Below are 17,229 nucleotides of genomic sequence, written 5' to 3' on the forward strand. Positions count from 1 at the left end.
GATGGCACAGCTTGGGCTTTGGTCCCTTCAACGACATCTGAGATGCTGAAATATCCAATAATATCATATCAGCCATTGAAAGTCCTTAAAAATATTAAAGTGGGAATGATGGATTTAAAATTAAAATCAATTCATCAAATGTTGCGTTTCAAGTTTACTAGAATCCATGAACAACATTTTGAAAGAATGGGTATCAGTTTTCCTTTGTTGGAAATGTAATAAATTTGAGAGACTGCTGACCAGGATTAAACCAACATAAATCTCCTAATCGTTAAAATTCCATATGATACTTTGTCATTTTCATTTCATTTTCCACTAATCTATGTATTTAATAGATAGATGGCTATATTAAACATACCCAGATGTCTTAAAATATATTTGTAGTTGGCACAAAGCTGTAAAATGTAATTACTAATGATGTGCTAGTAAATAAATCGCATCCAATAAGATTATTTCTATAAATAACAAACAAAATTCAATGTGTAATTCAAATTAGTTTATATACACAAGTAAGAGACAAAATATATATGTTACCCAGCTTGGATAATTAAAAAGTTTATCACTAACTATCAGAAATATAAAACAATCTTTAAGGTCCAAATTATTTTTCATATTTTGAAAAGTCAAGCATTTAAAAGCAGTTTTTGCAAAGATAGTCCAGATTCCTTATAAATACAAGTAGTTCTCGACTTACAATCATTCATTTAGTGACATTTTGAAGTTACAATGGCACAGAAAAAGTGACACGACCATTTTTCTCACTTACAACCATTGCAGTTTCCCCATGGAGGGGAGGGTGATCAAAATTCTGATGCTTGGCAACTGGTTCATATTTATGATGGTTGCTGTATCCCAGGGTCATATGATCATCTTTTGAGACCTTCCAGCAAGCAAACTCAATGGGGAAGCCAGATTCATTTAACAACCATGTCACTAACTTAACCACTGCAGTGATTCACTTAACAACTGTGGCAAGAAAATTTGTAAAATGGGACACAATTCACTTACAAATGTTTCGCTTAACAGTATAAATTTTGGGTTTAATTGTGGTTGTAAGTTGAGGACTATCTGTATCGAAAGTTAGAGTCTAAAAGTATTACTATACACAAAACCTGAGGGGGGGAGTTTTGTGTAAATTATTTCATAGAAATTTTCAAATCAGCAACAAGGGGGGCTAAGGGAGTAAATGATGACATGTGCAACACATGGATGATAACATTGCCACATTTTATGTACCTACATTAGATACCAGGATGTAAATAACTTGCCTTATCGTATCATTGTAATTGTGTCATTTGGCATCACCATAGTTTGCTACAGACACTAATAGATAAAGCAGATGTAAATCGCAATGCCAATTTACGATACATAATTTAATTGAACTGTGTATTGTGATGGCTTACGTTGAAAAAGAAGCAGAAAAAGGGACCACAGTATGCAGATGTTATGCCATACAGGTAGTCCACAATATAGGACCACGAACTGGAATTTCCATTGCTAAGCGATGTGATAAGAAAGCACAACATCACCCAACCGCATTGCTTAGCAATGGCAATCCTGACGCTCCTCATTGCCAGCATTAAATAAATTCCACCATGAGGCAAGGACTTAGCCCAATACAAGTCGCTCTGAGTTTGACTCCTCCCAACTAGAGGTGGTATTCTATTGGTTCAGACCAGTTCGCCCGAACCAGTAGCAGAAATCGCAGTTGGCTCCACCCACCTGCTCCAGGCCTATGGCATCCCATTTTGGCCCTTTTTTCACCAAAAGTGCATGTGTGGAAGGCTGCGCACATGCGCAGAGGTGGCTCTCTCTCACACACATTTGCAAATCAGTAGGGAAGTTAAGTTACCACCCCCGCTCCCAACCCCAAGCCTCAAGTTCTTCCAAGGGATTGTAAATATTCCCCCAATCTCTGCCCTTCAGGCCACTCTTCACCCTGTCTTGCTGGCCAGCAAGCAACCCCAGAATCGCACAGTTCTTGCCATACTGTAACTCAAAATCTTCTTGGCATTCCAGGCTTGACTCCTGCACTCCGCAGCCCCTGGTACCGCAGCTGTCTGTTGTCTCCTTTCTCCCATACGACCAGCTTGGCCTTTCGCAAGACCTTTGCTGGTCACTTGAGGCCATCATACCCAGGTCTCATGAGGAAACTGCCATATGTGTGAGGAAATTCATGAGGAAAAAAGCTTTATGCAGCTGGCAACTATCTTTCAAGGGGCCAGGCCAGGCTGCCTGGTCAGCAACAGGAGAAAGATAGCATGGCAGAAGCTTGTGGAGTGAGGAGGCCTAAAGGGCATATATAATGGGGGGAAGACAGGTGACAGTTGAAACCACCCTGCAGTCATAAATGCAGGCGGGTTGCCAAGTGCCAAATTTTTATCACATGACTGTGGGGACGCTGCAATGGCAATAACTTAATGGACCAATCAAAAGTCCCTTTGTTCAGCTAATTATGCAAAGAGGGCAGAAATAAATCATTAAGATCTCTTGTGTTATGAACAGAGAGATGTAAAAGAATTCTCTTTCCATTCAGAGTCATGACTCTGGCTAAGCACTCATTCTTAAGACAGGAGATACACATGGCAGTAATGGAGACAAGCCATAGTAGTAAGGCAGCCTCAGGCCTCAAAGCCCCTGTTAGAGACTATTTCAAAGAGTAAGAGACTTTAAACAGGAGTCCAACCTTGCAGCTATAAAAGCACCATCACTCTCACCACTATACAGATAACCAGAAGTCATGAAGGGAAAATGTAGAGCTGCACTGAGAAGGGCTTGCTGGCGTTGGGACTGAAAGCTGATTAAGGCCAAGTAGGCTCATAGGCTAGCGATTTCTATATTTAAAATCACCTAAAGCCATGATGGAGAATCTATGGCATGTGTGCCAGAGGGGGCACACAGAGCCCTCTCTGTGGCACATGTACCATTGCCAGCTGCTCTTCCAGGTTCTGTTGCATGCATTTACGCCGGACAGCTGGACTGGTGCACATGCACAACGGACCAACTGTCTGGTGCATATGTGCGCAACGGAACCAGGAAGAGCAGCTGGCCAGTGCTCTCTTCTGGTTTCCGGTGCTCTGGTGCTCAGGCACACGCACGCATGGACACACGCTCCAGTTTCGGCACTCGGTGCCAAAAGGTTAACTGTCACTGACCTAAAGGGTTCTTGATGCTCTCTGAGCTTGCTTGTTTTCTTGCAGACGTTTCATTACGCTAACTAGGTAACATCCTCAGTGCTAGTAAGGAGCGCTGTTTGCTGTCAATTTATATTCTGGTCTCTTGCCTCTCTGTGTGGATCGTTTTAGGGATTCTTTGGTTGGGCTGTTTACTGATGGCTCTTTAGCACTTTCTTGATTGGGGTATTGCTTACTTGATTGTTGATCTGAAGTTAATCTTGGGGTTAATCTATGCTGATCTGAGTGCTGATTATTGGTGGAGAGGTGCTGGAGTGTCTTTTTTTTCCACCTAAGCACAATACAGCATTAGAAAATATTCCATTACAGCACAACCTTATATATCAATTATATAGATCTTTGCAGCTTGGATTTTATATTACTGCCAAGTATAATGCAACTATTCCCTCCCAAATAGCATTTGAAGACCTCAGGGCAACTGATTCAAACATTACTTTAATCAAGGGGAATATTTGTAGCTCTCAAGGTTGACATGAGAGGGTCCTTGGTGCTCTCTGAGCTTGCTTGTTTTCTTGCAGACGTTTCATTACCCAAACAATCATCATCAGTGTTATTACTTTAATCATGTTATTTATTGGGAATTGAGCAACATAGAGATTCAGTATGGCCACTTGTCAGATGGCTTACCATTTGAATAGCTAATTAACTAACTTGATGGCCAGGACACTCCAATACAAATGGGCATACAATCTATTTAGAACGGTTATATTAAAAAGGTGTCTATGAAAAGTATAATTGGGGACAGCTGCATTAAGAATAAATTAAAGAAAGCTACTTCAAATACAAATATTAGAGAAATATGTCCAGAGAAATATTTTAAGAAAAATTATGTATCCCAACAGATGTAGATTTTAATTAATTTTGTACTTTTTGTACTTGTGCTTTCCTTTTTCCCTAGTGTCTTTATTTATTTTAGAATCAAGAAACATAAAAAAGAAAAATTAAATGAAAAAGAAATCTACAAATGATATAAAATTAAATAAAAATATTTTAGTGCCACATATTAAAGTATCATATCAATGTAACATTTATCATATCAATGTAAAGTATCATATCAATGTAACATCATTATTACAATTGAGTTGATATTTGTCTAGTAATAACAGTAAGTATAATTAATCACAATATTAAAGCCTTCTATTAAGAGAAACACAAAGTTTGAATGCAGTACATGTCCATTTGTAGGATTATAATCCCCAAATGTTTTCCAAGTTGAATTAAATTTTGTAGCAGACTTGTTTTTCAAATATGACTTTAGCTTTCACATTGATAGCTTACTTTGCCCTTAGTCTACAGATTCCTGGATAATTTCTGAAGTTTTCGTGGCAAAAAGCTTGTAAATGGTTCGCTATTGCTTTCTTCATAAGAGTGGTTTTATGACTAAGGCAGGATTAGAACTCACAATTTCCTGCTTTCTAGCCTTGTGCCTTATCCCGACGCCAGATAGGCTCTCCATAACCTTTTTAGGATTCTTAAATAATTCTTCAAATTTAAAAGAAATAAAAACACTCGAAAGTCGATTATTTTTTGTTGGCTCAAGCATTTAAAGCAAAAATTGAGTTACGAAACATGCTAATATGGACAATGGCCTGTATTTATCACAATAGAGCTACAGCAGGGCATCATTTGTCAAAGCTAGTTCCGTGCAGTGGTTAAGGTGCTGACCTGAAAAACTGGAAATTGTGAATTCTAAGCTTCCTTTAGCCATGAAACTTGGCTGGGTGACTTTGGACCAGTCACGCTCTCTCAGCACAAACAACCTTATAGGGATGCTGTTATGGGGGGGGAAAGTAGGACGCAGAAGTATTAGCTGCAGTTGGCCACATATTTTAAGAAAAGATGGGATTAAAAGCATAATAGTAATAAATATATTATCATTCAGACATGCAGTGAAAGGGATAGCTGTTCAGATAACCTAGTCCTTGGACTTAAAACAGCAGTTGGAGCTGGAATTTCCATCACTAAACAACGTGCTTGTAAATAGTGTCCAATCCATACAATCCTAGTTGCTATTGCTAATTGCAACTTTGAATAATTTGCTAATTGAATCCATGCCATCAGGCAAGGCAACTTCCTGTTGGCTTCCCACAAGCAAAATCACTAGGGAAACTGACAGGAAGTTACAAATTCCAGGCCTGCAAGTAGTTATGTGGCCATGGGGATGAAGGAGAACAGACAATGAGAGTGTGCAATGGTGTAAAGAAAGGTGAGTGTACACACAAGGCACCAGTCAGAAAGCACTGCATGACTCAGAGAAAGTGCACTTGTGTGCACAAATGGCCAGCATGGCACAAATGTCTCGGAGGTTACACAAATGGGGAAGACTTGACCCTGTGACCTACGACCTCCTTTCCAGCTTCCCAACTTCCTGGAAAAGTTGGTGGGGAAGTTTGCAAATGCAATCATGTGATTCCCTGACACTTGAAAACTGGTTTTAAGGGCAAACAAGTTGACAAGCACTAAGATTGTGATCATGTGACCACAGGAGTACTCTGACAGCCAGAACTCCAAGGACCCCTTGTAATCACCATTCATTCAGCATGGCTGTAACTTGGAACAATCACTGACCAAATGATCAGAGGTCAAGAACTACCTGTATTTCACACATACGTAACTTTGGAACTGTAAATTTGACATTCAATACTTTTCTGGGCTAACTTTTTTTCAATCACTTTATTTAACCTCTACATTTTATGAGTGATACTATCATGGATAAAGACACTTTTGGTTCAACAGAAGATATATTTAGATTTTAGAGATTAAGGTCAGACTCAGACTATTTGAATGAGTCCTTTTCCCAACACAATCCCAACAATGTGAAGGGCCATTATGGTGGGAAATGAACACCTACCTAGAGATTCTATCTATGTTTGTTGTACTACAATTTGACAAATATTCAAAAGCATGATGTGATGAGCATGTAACCCAGAATTTCAGTCCCTTCTTTTCTTTTTCATATCTTGTCCATAAATCTCAACTAATACAGGAGATCCTAATGCTGAAAGATCCAAAAGAAGGATTAAAAGTAAAAAGACACATTCTTTTTTATACAAGTTTTATTAAAGATTATACAAAAAATGTACAAACTACAAAAGATAAAATAAAAATAAAAGGTGCAGAAGAAAAGAAAAATAAAGAAGTAACCTCCCCTTTCATCACCAGCAAGTATAATTAACATTAACAACTCATCATAGTCTCTTAAAATACAAGTCATCTCTTCATTCCAAATACCATCCATTCTCCTCAAACAGATCATTAAAGTATCACTTTGATTAGTAGAAGTCCATTAAGGGTTACCAGAAACAACAACATAACTATTACACTCTATATCTAATAAACCCTTTCCTTGCATTTATTAAACACGCATACTTAAAATGCAACAAATAATCTCTTTATCTCTTAAGGATAACCAAAACCTTTAAAACAACATCATCCAGTGCTAGTAAAAAAAAATCATTAAACCTTAATGGAAATAATAGTCCATCAACTTTAACCTTGATCTAATAAATTGCTTTTGTATTATTTCCTTTTTCTTCTGACAATATTTAGTACCTCCGGTTCTCTTTGTTTCTTCTCTCAAAATCATTGGTAACTTTAGGAAGATCCTTTTGAATATCCACCATAAATAAAATATCCAAGTCACTCTTCATATTCTTCTCACAAAATCATTGACAACTTTAACAAGCTCCCTTGATAAAACCCATAAAAGAGCCGTAGTGGTGCATTGGATAGAATGCTGTGCTGTAGGCTACTTCTGCTGTCAGCTGCAGCAATTCGGCAGTTCGATCCTAACTGGCTCAAGGTTGAGTTAGACTTCCATCCTTTCAAGGTCAGTAAAACGATGACCCAGATTGTTGAGGGTAATTTGTTGACTTTGTAAATTGCTTAGAGAAACCTGTAAAGCACTATGAAGCGGTATATAAGTCTAATTGCTATTGCTATAAAAAGGTTCTCCACATTGCTCTTCTGATTTAGTATTCGTGTCTTTTTTTACTTGTGAAAACATCAGCTGGTTTTGTTTGTATATCCAATATTTCCTCTTTCTGTTTTAAATTCACATTGAAATTAATTTCAGCTTATCTAATGAGGTTTGTTCCTCTTCTGTGACACCATCTAATATATCTATAATAGTAGATGCTTTTAAAATTATTTCCTGAATCTAATAATTGTTTTTTCATTGGATCCACAGATGTATTTGTTTCCTTCTGGTGCCTTCTAGTCATCTTATCAAGTCATTTTTGTTCCCAAATGTAAACATGGGAAGTTTCTCACAGGGAGGATTTAATTAATTTCCAAGTCTTAATTCAAGTCTATGTGAGTCCATTAAAGCTTTCTAAAATCAACATTCCAATCACCAATTTGTAGACTATTTTTTTTTCTTTTTCAAAATCTTCAACTAGTAATTAAGTCATTAAAACTTTTTTCTTAAAAGATTAAAGGCTTAACTGGTGAATACAGGAAAACCTCTAATTCTGTAATTTCTCAATCTTTATAGAACAGTAAAAAAATATATACAAAGTAATTAAGATTGGAGATTTGGTTGAACTTAAAGTCCATTTAGGATATATTGAAAACTATAAGCTTGATGGAATTCTATGAATCCCAGCTGTTTGCAAGCAGACCATAAAAAACTCAATTCCTATCTACTTTAAAAAACAAACACCACCAGCTGCTTGGAGTGCATTTGGGTGATTTCTAGATCTCTCCTTTCTCCAGAGAGAGGCTTCAGGAGTCCAGCTCCTGCATTCAACTGCTGTTTTCAACTGTAATGTCTCCTGCTCTTCCTGGAACATCAGTTCACCATTTCTCACCAGATGTGACTTTCCACTGTACATTCTGAACTTGTTCATGAGAAAATAAATGTATGTGTGGCTCTTAGAGTACCAACATTTTTGGGGGGGGAAATTTAATGCTTGTAGTCCTGTATTACAGATCAAAAGTAAAATATTGAAGAGGGCAGCAATAATGTATAAAAAGTCAGTTTTTCTCTCTTTTTTCCTTTATACCACAAATATATTTCTTCAAAGCAGCAACACAAAAGACATATAATTGCAAGGTAAATGTTGCAGTCCAAAGAACACTTATAGGGAGATAAATATTTTTTATTTTCAATTACTGTAAACATATTTAGGTTCCTGATATAAATATAAAACATAAATCTAGCAATACATACAACTCTTAAAAATAGTGCAAATATTTTGGTTTTAATAATTTAACTCCATAGTTCTGAAAGTTTAAATCCTTATAATACCTCTTTTGACAGGAAAGGAAAAAGAGATGCAATTATAGTATCTTGTTAAGAATAAAAGAACCAATTGTCCTAGATTATTTGCATGTAAAGCTCAAAGTGTAATATTTTAAGAATAGTAATAATATGAGGTTTTAATGGGAAAAAAACAGAGTAAGTTCACTATACCATATTCTAATATACCATATTACAGAATTACACTTTTTACAAGTACTTCACTTACCCTGCAGCAGTTTGATATCACTACATTCAAATGTCACATTTAAAAGCATAAAATGTCCTACACAGACAGATGAAATCTAAAATTATCAATAGCTGTAGTTTATTACTTTCAATCTGTCAACTTCAATCGTTTAGCAAATTCTTATCAGTTATTGGTGAACGAAGATCAGTAGATTTTTTTAAAAAATTAAATGTTCATTTTTGTATTGCACTGTTTTAATTACATATAACATGGGGGTAATTAAATCACATGATTTTTAAAACCTTAAAGCTGCCCCTGGGGTTAGATTGAACTGTATCATGACATGAATATTAGTGTGGGAAAGGTAATTAAGACTTTCCCCAATTCTATTTTATTGACTCAAATTGATCTTCCTGATGTTGCTATAAGATCCACCATAAAACAGAATAATACAAAAATAATATATCATAATACAGAAACTGGGATTTTTGCCATAATAAAAATAATAGATTTTTGTGTTTTGTACGTATGTGAGAGCAGTCAAAAAACCCAAAAAACAGCCTCTAAGAACTATGTTATCTTGACACTTCACTTCACAATTCAGCGCTATCTACTTACTGGTTCTGTGTGTTTGGTTTTAAACTAGGATACATAGTTAGTCAGAAAAGCAAGAGCTAATCTATAGTTTCATTCAGCTTTTGCCCTGAAAAGCATGTTTATAAAAAGCAAATAAAAACAAAAAATTCTATCGATTACTGATTCATGTAGATTTGAAACTATTAAAAAAGAGAAGATACACAAAATTCATTTGTAAAAGCTCTACTGAAATTAGGCAAACCACATTTTAAAGCATCAGCATGAAGGACATAACCTCACAGTAACTGTGTACTTCTATTGTAGTTTCAAATCCCGTATGTAAAATAAATTTCCCCTCTACATAAAGGCAAACAGAAAAAAAGGCCTTACCTTTTTCACTAACACTTTCACTTTCAATCTCTACATCATCACAGCTCGTATATTCTGGTGTAGAAGCCAACTCTTCTTCAGAGCTGCTCAATGACACCTGGCGCATTTTACCTCCTTTTTTTGTTTTATGAGGCTTTGGTGGTGGAGGCCTAACTGATTCCGACTGATCCGAACTCAACGAATCATTTCTTAACATGGTTTCCATTTTTTCACGTTTTGTCTTCCGTACAGCTGAGCTTGGGTCTAAATGATGCTGTTTTCTTAATGGATCAGTTCTCCTCATATCTGGTCTATCAAAAGGTATTGGACTCCTCCTAGGTGTTGGAGGACTGTGATTTGCAGTTCTCTGCCTATTGGGACTTAGTCCCTGAGTCCTTTCCATTGAATACGAACGTTGGTCCATGGCAGCTCTGCGTTCAGAGGTAGACCTTTGCCTGGATGGTCGGTCCATTCTCATCATCGAAATCCGGGAATCTTCCAATTCAGTATTGGCCAAAGACACATCACTGTGCCTTCTTTCATGACGTGCACGCGAGACTTCAGCATGAATGCGCATTTGCTCTTCGTATGGTTGGGGTTTGACAGGATAACGAGCCAAATTAGGATCACTTCGGTATCGTGCTTGATATTCTTCCTCCCTCCGCTGCCTTTCATATTCCCCTCTATTTTGCATGTCATCTTCCTCTAAAGGATATTCCCGTGAACGTCTGCGATTTCTCCTGCTAGAATCCCTATAGTCATCGATTTCAGGTTCTTCGTATGGTTGCAACCCATGTTGTGAATGTCTGTCTGTATAATCTGATGGTGATCTTGGCATTGCAGCATCTGATGTTGCATACTGTGGATAGTCGTCTCTCTCCTCCAGCTGATTGAAACTTCTGTTCTGATCTCTGGGTATTGATGGGCTTCTTTTCCTAAGCAATTAAAAAAAAAGAAAAATTACTAAACATGTATCTATTACAAATTGATTCAGAAAGTATTTATTCCAAATAACAGAGATACAATAATGTGTTGCTTGCTATACATAACCTAACTATTCATAACAACTCCAATAGATGACTATTATTTTAAATTCTACCGTTTCCCCGAAAATAAATCCCAACTGGAAAATAAAACCTAGCATGATTTTTCAGGTTGCTCGTAATATAGGTCCTACCCCCAAAATAAGCCCCAGTTAAGATAATCAGACAGATGGACGCAATTAGTACCATGTTTTACCTTATTTAACCAGAAAATAAGTATGTGTGGAATGTCAACAAGGAAGTTGACAATAAGCCCTAATGCATCTTTTGGAGCAAAACATAATATAAAACCTGGTCTTATTTGGGGGGGAACACAGTACAAAGTCAAGGACTGTGTATGCCAGCTTTATACAATTTTGCAATACTTGTTAATAAAATGTAGTATCCAAAGCATAGACAACAGATTCAAATGTCATTATTTACATCCACAATGAAATAGAGATAATATGCATTGATATGTATGTATGTATGTATGTATGTATGTCAGCATATGTAGAATGCTTCATAGATTAAGCAGTCTTTTTGCATATATTTTGCCTTTATCAAAATGTATTTTTCCCAAGTAAACATTTTGAAATATTTGCTTGCAGCAGATAAAATTATGTTCTAACTTGCTTTATTAATGTTATTAATTCTTGTTGTAGTCTCAACCTCTCATCTTCTATGTCTTATAGGATCTCTATACAAGGTTTATCAAGATAATTACCAGGAAAACATTTTTACATTCTAAATATTCACTAATATACTGTATTACCAATAAAAAAATACTTCAGACTAATGCTAGATGCAATAAAGTAATGCAAAGAAAACTGAATAAACAAATAGATTTTGGGAAATTCCAACTATACTTAACTACTGTTTTTCACTCAGTTTTGCAAAAAGCATACATTTTACGTATCTTCACATTATTTTCCAAAAAGTAATCTGGAACTAAGCTGATGTCCATGGAACTAATAATAATAATAATGACCAACTACAAAATCAGGTAGGAAAACTTTAGCTCCTAAAACGTACATCATTTAAATCTAATTAAAATCGCATTGGAACTATACAGTGATCTCTATTAAATGTAATCCATCTCATTAATCTCTTGAAATTTCTGTAAGCTATATTTTAAAAGAAATGTTATATTATTATTGTTTATATCATGCCATCCTATCCTATTATCAAAATACAATGTAAGATAATAAACTACTTTGTTTCAAAGGGGAAAAATATTACAAGACTCTTGTCTAAATTATCAACTTCCCATTATATAAAAAGAGATGTTATATATTTTGTAGTGGAACATACGAATAGATAAAATGCTTAGAAAAGAGAATTGAATACCAACTTATTCATATTTCAAATAGACCACTGAGATTTCAGATATCATTTGTAATATAATAAGACTGGCACTCTAAGCATATACATTTGAATCCTTTTTTTTTTGTTTCTTAGAAAATACAGAGTATTCTACTAGGCATCCTTTTCTTAGCATTTATCAAATACAATACAAGGAAAGCAAATCATATTTTAAGTACAGTATGTTGTTTCTATTAAGTGAATATCAATTGTATTTTCAAAACTCTGCCTGTAAAGGTGACAGACAGGTCACAGTAACACTCTTTAAAATCATGAATTCTGAGAATATACTTGCTAAAATATAAAACAGTTAGACATGCATTTCTTTTAAACAAATTGTTTCCTTAAATATACTTCTCTGGCTTGACAAGACTTTTATTAGTTTCATAGTAATATACAAAGCTCTTTCTTTACCTGTTGACCAGCCACTGCACATCTGGGAAATCGGGAGTATCAATTTCTGAGCACCCTATGGCTTCACTAAATCCTGACAGATTTGCGGATACCATATACAATTTTGTTTGTTTTAGGAGCCCAAAATAGCCTTTTCATATAAGTTCCCCACCTTAAGTACAAATTAATGAATATATGAAGGGAACAAATACAGGTTTTAAAAATTACTAGTCTCTAATCTGAATTGTGATCTAGAAGAAAAGTTACAGAGAACATGAGATAGGAGCTACAGTTTAATACTGTTGTGATGTCTGTATATAGCTGGAGGTCAAGTAAGTATTACCCGATAAGGAGGATTATAGTACTTAGTTGATTAGTGATTTGTTACAGTATTGTTTTCTGCAAAATGCACATCATCAGACATTTTTGAACTATTTAAAGTATTTTTTTAAAAAAACCTACATATTATATTAAAAAAATAAGGAAAAAATACTTTCCAAGTTTAAAAGTTTATATTATTTTAAACATGTACTTGTAAAAATATCTTAAGTGTAATGTTACTGGAACATGAAAACACCAGCACTTTCCATTAAAATATATTCAAAATTCTTAAAAATGATTTATCTGAACTTAAAGTCGTAGATTTCCTTGATTGTTGGGTGACTGTTCTCGTTTCCAGGATCATCTGCTTACCATAACATCTGTCAGATGAGTCAATCCTGAAAAGTTGGTGTGCTCTGGTTGTTTTTTTTTATTAGACATCAGCTCTCAAGAGCTCAGAAGCACACCCTTTTCGGCGGCAGCACCTGCTGTCTGGAACAAGATTCACATAGCCACCCATTCTGCTGCTGTTTAGAAGAGGTATAAAAGCCTGGCTCCACACTCAAGTCTTTGGCAACGGAGAGTGATGTTCCCAATTTCATTGGATTCGCTGTCTTTTATTTTTTATATTATTTTGATTTTACTGTAATTTTTTTTTATTATTGTGAATCATCAATAGCCAGGTATCATACAAATTTAATAAATTATTATCTGTTCACAACAATGTGAAGTCACACCTACAAGTTCCTTAGTTAGCCTTCATATGCATCAAATCCTTCCCTAGAACAAAGTTCCCTCTAAGCTGTGCGCCTGCGCGGCCACGCACATGATAAGAAAACACCGTGCAGAAGTTTCAAACTGCAGCGCAGGGTTTCTTTAAATGTGACTGAAAATATCGCCCCTCCCTCCCTCCCTCCCTCCCTCCCTTCTCTCTCTGCACCGAACTCTCTCCTCCATCTGAAACGTGATTCACTGGTTGTAGCCTACATTTCTCTGCACATCCGGGGTTTCTCAGGCATTGTGTCATCTGAAGCCCCGTTCTGGACTGGGCAGTCTTTCTGCGATCTCTTCGCTTAAGGGAGAGAGGGAACCAGCGTGGAAATGGACTGCCTGAGCCAAAGGAGTCCACGGGATCTTGAGACTTTATTTTTAAGCAGTACCAATCCATTCCACTCTTTCCTTTCCCTTTCTGTCCTTCTTCTATCTTCCTTTCCTTTTCCTTTCCTTTTTCCTTTCCTTTCTCTTTTCCTTTCTTCTTTCCCATTTCCTTTCCTTTTTCCTTTCCTTTCTTCTTTCCCATTTCCTTTTCCTTTCCTTTCTCTTTTCTTTTCCTTTCTCTTTTCCTTTTCATTTCCTTTCTTTCTTTTCCATTTCCTTTCCTTTCTCCTTTCCTTTCTCTTTTCCTTTCTGTTCTCTTTTCCTTTCCTTATTTCCTTTTCTCTTTTTTCTTTTCCCTTCCCTTTCCCTCCCTTTTTCATCCTTTCCTTTCTTCTTTCCCATTTCCTTTCCTTTTTCCTTTCCTTTCTTCTTTTCCATTTCCTTTCCTTTTTCCTTTCCTTTCTCTTTTCCTTTCCTTTCTCTTTTCCTTTTCTTTTCCTTTCTTTCTTTTCCATTTCCTTTCCTTTCTCCTTTCCTTTCCTTTTTCCTTTCCTTTTCTTCTTTCCCATTTCCTCCTCCACCCTTCCTTCCTTCCTGGGGGTCTGAAGGAGAGGCAGGGGACCCTTTTCCTCCTTGCCCCCTCCCCAACATCTGCTCTGATGGCAATTATGGCTAAAAAAAATTCAGGTGCTCAGGCATGAAAATGTGCCACTCAAACACTATACTTTTCCGCACACACTGAAAAAAAAATTAGAGGGAACATTGCCCTAGAACCTAGGATGTTGTAATGCATGTGTCATCAAACTTCGCCCCTGGGGCTGGATACAGCTCACCAAAGCCATTAATCTGGCCTGGGTGGGAACACAAGGCTGTCCTGCCCACATTGCCCTCCCTATCCGCCGGCCTCCACCAGCCTTTCGGAGGCCAAAAACGGAACACGCTGAGGCCTCAGGAGAGCAAAAATGGGCCTATTTTTGACCTCCACAGGGAGAGAGAGAGGCAGGGAGGAAGGGACACACACACATATACACACAAACAGAGGTCCCTCTCTCTCTCTCTCTCTCACACACACACACACACACACACACGGCAGCCACATCCCTTCACTAACCTGCTTTCATCCCCAGGAGCATAATAAATAAAAGTTTCATTTGTGTGTATTGCTTAATGGACTGCCCTAATTGCCCATGTCCACCCAGTCACATGACCACCTAGCCACACCCACCAAGCCTGAGGAACCATTAATTGGCCCCCTGTTTAAAAAGTTTGAGGATTCCTGTTGTAATATATCAGTGCAGTATATGCATGGACCCAAGCACTGGGGCCTTTTGCAACTGACTGGTGGAAATTTTGTCAATGTGCAGTTCTAAGATTCTGCACACTCTTTTCTAAGATAATATCAAGATTTTTTTGGTTACGGCATCCATTATTGAAACTGTTCACCCAATTCAAGTTTACTGAGGTTCACACCCTAAATCTATCTAGCGGTTTCCATCAGCTTATTTCTATTGAATATGTTAGGAAAACATATGTTCCATAAGAGCAGTTCAGCAGTAGAACTAATTACTCACACAGATAGTCAACTTTCTTTTATTGGATGTGTTCAAGCAGATTTAATTTGAAATCCTAACTGAGCAGAACATTCACTTGGTTTAATTACCTGTTCTATTATTTCATATTCTCATGATTATCCCCAAACTGATTCTCCAAAATAACTTCTCATTTTCATTCTTGGACTTATTATGCCATTGTCTGAATGATATGCCAAATCAAGATGTTTATCATAAAGGACCAGTTTAGGCTATGGGTCATTTAATGAACAAAAAGGAATACATCTTAAAACCAGATATGGCCCACTTTTCTTTTGTTGACTTCTGCAGTAAGTCCTGTTTTGTTCTGTTTTAGGAAAGTTATCCTGCTGACAGACTTTAATAGTTCAAACCTGCCCTCTACTCCTTTTTATTTTTTTCCAGACCAATGGACCTTCAGAAAGAAATTATGTAAATGGATTTGGGCTCTGTCCATCTGTCTTTCTGTCAGCAGAATTTGGTGTGACAGCAAAAGCTAACAAGAAAAAAAAATCAAGTTAGAAAATGGCTTGAATTTAGTTGGCAACTGCAGGGCAAAAAAATCAGGGGGAAAAAAACCCCAACGTGTCCTAGATTTTATCCTACCATATTTATTCTTGGTTTTGATTATATAGAATAGCATAAAATAAAATCAGCATGACTGCAACAAACCTACAAAAAATGCTAGGTTTTGAACAGAGAACCTTTGGAACGAACTCCCCGCAGAGATTCGGACCCTCGCCTCTCTCCAGGCCTTCCGAAAAGCCGTTAAAACCTGGCTGTGTCGACAGGCCTGGGGTTGATGAGCTCCCTTCCCCTCTCGACTTCTGTGGCTGTTGGCTATTTTAAATGCTTGTCTTGTACTTGTGAGTTGTGCGCCGCCCTGAGTCCCGCAGGGAATAGGGCGGCATATAAATAAAACAAATCTCAATCTCAATCTCAGTTCCTACAAATTTTGCTGGACACTTGGATTCTGATCTAGAGAGCTACTGTACATTAAGAATCAGAGAACTGATTCTTAATGTACAGATACCATATTAATAATTGGATTGATATTGATATCTGAACAAGTATATATACTAGTAAAATTAAATAAAGCTCTGTTTAAATTATTATACTGACACAACTTACATGAAGTTCCAAAATAAACTAGAAAGGTATAGGAAATCAATATTATTTCAGAATTATCTGGACTAATTTGAATGCAGTGGACTTTGTATTAATGTAAATTGTTTAAAAAATACTAAAACAATTGCCTTTGTAACTGAAGTCAATAAACCAAGGTGTACTAAACTGCGAGATTATTAACGGTAGATTTTGATTCAATAATACGTGTTTAAATATAATTTGTATGAGTTTTAGATCAAGTGCTTTTTAGTTCTGCAATGACATACTACTATTTTCTCATAATGCGACTTCTGATTAATCATTTGAGTAGTATATATCAAAGTAATTTTCCATTACTTTTTTGCACATACATGAACAAAAACTAAAAGGGTAATTTCAGCAGCAGATTAATGAACAAAGCCCTGTTTATTGAATCATTTGAATCTCAGCAAAACAGAGGTTTTTTTCTGTCTACATGACCCAGAAAGAAATCTCAATAGAAATTAGTTGGATAATACATAACTAACTCTAATGGGGGTTAACAGAAAACTAGTTAAAAACAGAAAACAGCCCTTTAAAACAATTTCAAAGGAATGTTAATCCACTTCCAAGGTATATGAGTGTAACAACAAAAAGATTTCTCTTTATGTAAATAGAATTGCCTAATACAGTTGCCCACAATCAGATAGTTTAGACCAAAAGCCTATTGAAAAGAACAACTTTACCCTGTTTCTGTAGTTAGAATAAAAAGTACCTATCACTGGGTTTTATTATTATTTTTAAG

General features: G+C 36.4%; 1 protein-coding gene across 7 annotated transcripts in view; it reads right to left on the reverse strand.

Annotated features, from left to right (window-relative positions):
* Positions 1 to 17,229, reverse strand: part of RIMS2 (regulating synaptic membrane exocytosis 2) — a 293,405-nt gene that overhangs the window by 177,064 nt on the left and 99,112 nt on the right. For all 7 annotated transcript variants that reach the window (XM_087706787.1, XM_087706790.1, XM_087706791.1 and 4 more), the window contains one exon: positions 9,593 to 10,506. In XM_087706787.1, coding sequence (XP_087562913.1) covers positions 9,593 to 10,506 — 914 coding nt within the window. The remainder of the gene's footprint in view (positions 1 to 9,592; positions 10,507 to 17,229) is intronic.

Source organism: Thamnophis sirtalis, unplaced genomic scaffold, assembly GCF_051295495.1.
Source record: "Thamnophis sirtalis isolate CommonGarterSnake01/CBP01778 unplaced genomic scaffold, rThaSir2_p1.2 scaffold_2, whole genome shotgun sequence".
Lineage (NCBI taxonomy): Eukaryota > Metazoa > Chordata > Lepidosauria > Squamata > Natricidae > Thamnophis > Thamnophis sirtalis.